A 4,993-nucleotide genomic window follows, 5' to 3' on the forward strand; every position below is an offset into this window, starting at 1 on the left:
CAGCCACAGAGAATCCACAATGCACATTGCACTGACACTCATATAGGCTACACTAATGGCACCCCACACACACACTCCAGACCATGTGGACCTGTACAACCAGGCGAGGTACAGCCTCTGACTAAATGAGTTAGGTCAAGAGCAGAAGTAAATCCACAGCACTGAAGAGGAAATAGATTCAAGATTATACAGCACACGCAATTCCCTTTGTAATAGTAACAGGGACATTTTAAAAAGAGGAAGGGAGAGAGGAGAAAGGAAAAAAGTGAGTGTCAAAACATGAACTGTGGCAGGTTGCTGGCACCCAATAATCCTGGAGAGAGGGCTAAGTAACCCTAAGCCAGTGAGAAGTTAGAAGACAGAAAAGGGAAAATTTGAACATCAGTCTGTCACTGACCAGCCTCCCTCCACCCCAACTTCAGCAGCGGAACCTGAACCTACCCACATCACTCCAGCTTATTCTTCATACAAATATTTTACAGTTTTATTTTTAAATCATTTACACATATGCATACAAAGAAAAATAAATTTCAGGATGGAATTTTGGGACCATGGCAGTTTAAAAAAAAATTCTGATCATTAGCTACTGAAGACAAGGTAAGAGGCTCAGCAGTCATTAATGGGGGCCTGCACATCTTCCCACACAGAAAACAGTGGAGAAGTCTCCAGCTGCTCCCTCAGCATCCCTTCATCTTCACCTTGTGGAGGTAATATAGGGGAAGGGGATTTTCAATGTTATCCCCTATAAATGTTTCAAGAAGGCTTATGGTAACACTGAACCCTCCCTTTGTTGGGAATTTGGCAAGAATGCAACTTCTGAACCAGTTTGCTACAAGAGTTTGTTTAGTTCCTACTTCCAAGTCTCCGAAGAAGAGAGGACTGCAGTGCTGACCACACCACTACTGTCCCACCTCTGGGTTCATTCCACAAATGAACCTCCCTCCTTCATAGGCCATGATAAGCCCTGTAGTGACAAGCCCTGGCCCTGAGGACAGTACAGTAACCACATGAGCATCTGCTGCTGCAGTGTCCACCCATAGAAGATCCAAGCTCGCTCCCGGGAGTGATGGAGCTTCGAGAGCACTTGTCCCAAGTCCAGCTCTATGGAGCTGCATCACCATTTCAGTGAGCAGGCCAACTCCTAACATCCATCCCAGCCGGCATCACACAGATGCTCAGGGGAACCTTTTACATTCAACTGCCCAAGGAAGCTGGACTGTTACCAATTCCCAGGAAGAGTAGGGCAAGGAGAGACTAACAAATGTGGTAGACCCTATCAGAAATGGCAGCTGATGACAATTCCCCTATGTCATTGGGTCCTACCCAAAAAGCAGCACCAAGAAAGGGCATGATGAACAGAAAGAGATCTGTAGCTGGATATACAGCCCTTGAATTACCAAGGGACAGAGACAGCTCATCCCTACAATTAAGTAGGACCTAAGACACAGCTATGCACCCCTACTCTGAGGCAGCTCCTGAGAGGTTGTACCGCTTGTGGTCATCAGCCCACCCCCTCGGTAGGCCCATTTGAGGAGAGGGAGTCACACCCAGAGCGCGGACCCCTCCAAGCAGACACTCACAGGGCAGCCCATCCCACTGTCACTGGGGCAGGCCAAACATAGCTAGGAGGGCAGACAGATCCCGAGCATCGGCTGCCCCATAGGCATCACTCTGGCCTAGCATAGATAACGCCAACCGCAGGGTACTCCAGATGTTCTCAGACATGGCGCCCCCCTCACCCCGAGGGCCCCGGCTCTTCCTCTGCATGTTCAGGGCTTCCAGAAAGTGTTCCACAGCCTCACTGTAGGGAAGAGGGATGAGAGCTAGTGAGCAGAACAGCAGTGGGCAGGGCAGGAGGGCACGGTCCAGAGGGAGGATCAGAACATCAGAAACCAAGGCCAAGGCAAGGTTCACCTGCTTACGGCAGGAGCCATACTCACCGGTGAGCCCCAAGGTTGATGCAGCTGATGCCTAGGTTATACCGGGATCGAATATACCCGGGCTGTAGTTCAAGGGCTCTGCGGTACGCAGCCACTGCTTCTTCACTCTGGTTCCCATTGGCCAGGGTGGCCCCAAGCTTGTTCCACAGCAAATAGTCCTAGACAGGGACAGGGAGATCTGGGAACATGAGCTAGACTTGGACCAACTTCTGCCCATTCCTCCACCTGCTTCGCTACTGTTTGGCTAATGTAGTTACTAGCCCACCCTGTGGCCACCGGGGTGCCCACATGCTCCTGCTCTCCCCAGCACCCCTGTCTTGTCAAGGCTTTCACGGCATGCCCGCTGGAATGCAATCTCCCATGTGCACACGACTCTTGAACCTTCTTTCCCCAAGGCTCACATTGGGACGAACACTGAGGGCAGCCGTGAAACAGTCCACAGCCTTGTCGTAGTCCCCACTCAGGTTGAAGAGGACTCCCAGGCCACACTGCACATCAGGGTCAATGGATGTAGGGTCCAGACGCACAGCTGCCAGGAAGAGGTCTTTTACTTCAACAAACAGGGAGCTAAGTAAGGAGGAGAAAAAGCGCAGAGGTAGGTAAATCCGTATTCCTAACCTCCAATCTCTTAAGTCAACCATATTCCCAGGATTCATGGTGTTTCAGTCATCTCCTTTACCCATATCCACTTTATAGCCTGCTTTGTGCATCACAGCACTGTATGGCAGAACGCTGACCCCTTCACACTGACCCTAAGTAACAACCCATTACACTCTTGGATCTCACCATACCCCTACTTGCCAAATCATGTTCTTACTAGGACTCACATTACAGGCATCATCCCAGGAATGCCCCACACTCACTCAGACAACAGAGATCCCAAGACACGCTTGCTGGGACCCAGTCCTGCCCCAGTGGCCCCTTCTTCACTAGAAGCAACCAGATGAGCGTAGGCCGGCGAGTAGCGCAGCCAGTCCCGCAGAGCCTCACAGGCCTGTCGCTGCAGGGACTCATTGGTGAAGCTTACAGCCAGCGCCATCAGTGCTGTCCGGTTATCTGGCTTGAGCTCCAGACACCTGAAGGGACAGAGGAGCAGATTGAAAATCTGTAAATGACACCAGCCATCGGTCCTCAGTACCAGGGGTGCATGGCCAAGCTTTGGAACACAGTCATGGAGGCCTTCCAGCATAACAGAGAAGAGTCCTCTGGTCTTTGAGTTAATACTAAGAATTCCAATCTGAGATGGGCAAAGTTTCAGCAGCCAAAGACCAACCAGGACCCTACAGATAAATCCCAAGCTGATGATGACCAGAACCAAGCCTCTCGCTTGCACTCTTCTGAGCCACATGACCTGGAACAACCTCACAGGTTCGTCTCTATGCTAGTGGCCAGAGAGAAGAACAAAAACCTGGTTCTGTCAGGCTACGGTTACTTGCAAAGGCCTACATCTGCCTGCCCTCACAGCAGCACACTCACCTCCGCAGGGCACTGATAGCCAAGAGCTCTTGCTCGTTCTCAGCCTGGGTGGTGCCCAGGTACTGCCAAGCCTGGAAGGAAGGTGACATTCCATCACTGAGTTTGCATTCGCTCCTCCACTGTCTTCCCCCACTCAGCATCCACCCTAAAGGAGACCACAACCCATATGCATGCCTCTTTGGGCCCTCCCACAAAATGGGAAGAAGCCATCAGAACAAGGCCCCACTCACTTCCATGTGCTTAGGATCCTGCTGCACAGCAGCCTCAAAGAGCAACACAGCATTGGGCAGGTCTCCCTCCTCAAGTCGACGCAGCCCTTCTTCAAAAGGCTGAGGGTGGTCACGCAAGGGATTCTCTTCCTCAAACTGGTAACCCTAGAAGGAAGAAAAGTGAGAGGGGAACTCCGGAGGGAATTCAACAGCCAGGGCAGCAGGGCTGGAAGAACAGTAACCAAGACAGGTGGAGACGGTGAAGGCATTCTCCACATTATGAAGATCATCCATGACAAGCAGAGCTGAGTGACAACAGAGCTGAGAAGCTGAGTGAGTCTACAAAGAAGCTTGTAAGCATCTATGCTGGAATTACAAAGTCGTTTTAGGAAGTCCTGACAAGCCTGCACTGCCATATCTTCAGCTTCTCCCCTTGGCCAGCACACGCCTCTCAGCAGCCTGCTGAGCACAGTGAGTGCTCTCCTCAGCATCCCAACTCCTAGCCTAGCTCTTGTCCTCTAATAGTGGGATGATGTATGAGGAAGCGAGACCTGAGGAGGCAGAGGCCCTGCCTTCGAGGCAAGGCTTCCCCACCTCAGGCTGCATGAACTGATGGGTAATGTCAGAAGTGCTTAATTTGCCCCAATGACCAAGTTCCTTTGTTTCTTTTGACTTTTAGGTAGGATCTTGCTATGGAGCCAAGACTGGCCTCAAACTCACACCTATCCTCCTCCTTCAGCTTCCCTAGTGCTGACATTATAGACATAAGCTACCATATTTGGTTCCTTTTAAGCAAAACTTGAACCCCAAAATCTGAAGGCAGACACTGCTCTCTCCTAGCTGAGTAATTCTCAGCTGAAAAAGTTACAATGTCACCTAAAAGCTTTGCCAACTGTCATTTGACATGAAAGGACGATAACAAGGTGAGGCCAAAGTCACTGGTGAGCCTCCTGGACAAACAACAGATTCCTTCTGAGGAAGTAAACAGTTACCATCACAGAAAAGAATAAAAACCAGATGCGGGACATCAGACAGTTTGGTGTAAATAGCTTCAAACCTAGCACAGACATGGAGAACTTAGCATTGAACTGCACAGAATAAAGACAAAGTGCCCTGTTTGGTTACTACTGTGAAACAAGGGAAAATCAGAAACACTGCTTTAAATCACAAGTCATCAGTGGCAAAGAAAAGTTAAGGACGTCAGTGGGGGTTCAAGGCATGAGACACGGGTCTGGAGACGGATGAGGGAAGTGTGTCACAAGTGGACCCGAGAAATATTAAAAACAGCCAGACAGTGGTGGTGCACACCTTTGATCCCAGCACTTAGGAAGCAGAAGAAGGCAGATATTTGAGTTGAGGCCAGCTGGT

The 4,993-nt window shown here is 50.3% G+C and overlaps 1 protein-coding gene across 7 annotated transcripts in view; it reads right to left on the reverse strand.

Annotated features, from left to right (window-relative positions):
* Positions 1–462: 462 nt before the first annotated feature.
* Positions 463–4,993, reverse strand: part of Pex5 (peroxisomal biogenesis factor 5) — an 18,904-nt gene continuing 14,373 nt past the window's right edge. For all 7 annotated transcript variants that reach the window (XM_031383336.1, XM_031383339.1, XM_031383333.1 and 4 more), the window contains 6 exons: positions 3,647–3,790; positions 3,417–3,487; positions 2,804–3,016; positions 2,342–2,507; positions 1,941–2,098; positions 463–1,801 (listed from right to left, as the gene is read on the reverse strand). In XM_031383336.1, the coding sequence (XP_031239196.1) occupies positions 1,600–1,801; positions 1,941–2,098; positions 2,342–2,507; positions 2,804–3,016; positions 3,417–3,487; positions 3,647–3,790 (954 nt within the window). In that variant the 3' untranslated portion in view covers positions 463–1,599. The remainder of the gene's footprint in view (positions 1,802–1,940; positions 2,099–2,341; positions 2,508–2,803; positions 3,017–3,416; positions 3,488–3,646; positions 3,791–4,993) is intronic.

The sequence above is a fragment of the Mastomys coucha genome, unplaced genomic scaffold (genome assembly GCF_008632895.1).
Source record: "Mastomys coucha isolate ucsf_1 unplaced genomic scaffold, UCSF_Mcou_1 pScaffold20, whole genome shotgun sequence".
Classification (NCBI taxonomy): domain Eukaryota; kingdom Metazoa; phylum Chordata; class Mammalia; order Rodentia; family Muridae; genus Mastomys; species Mastomys coucha.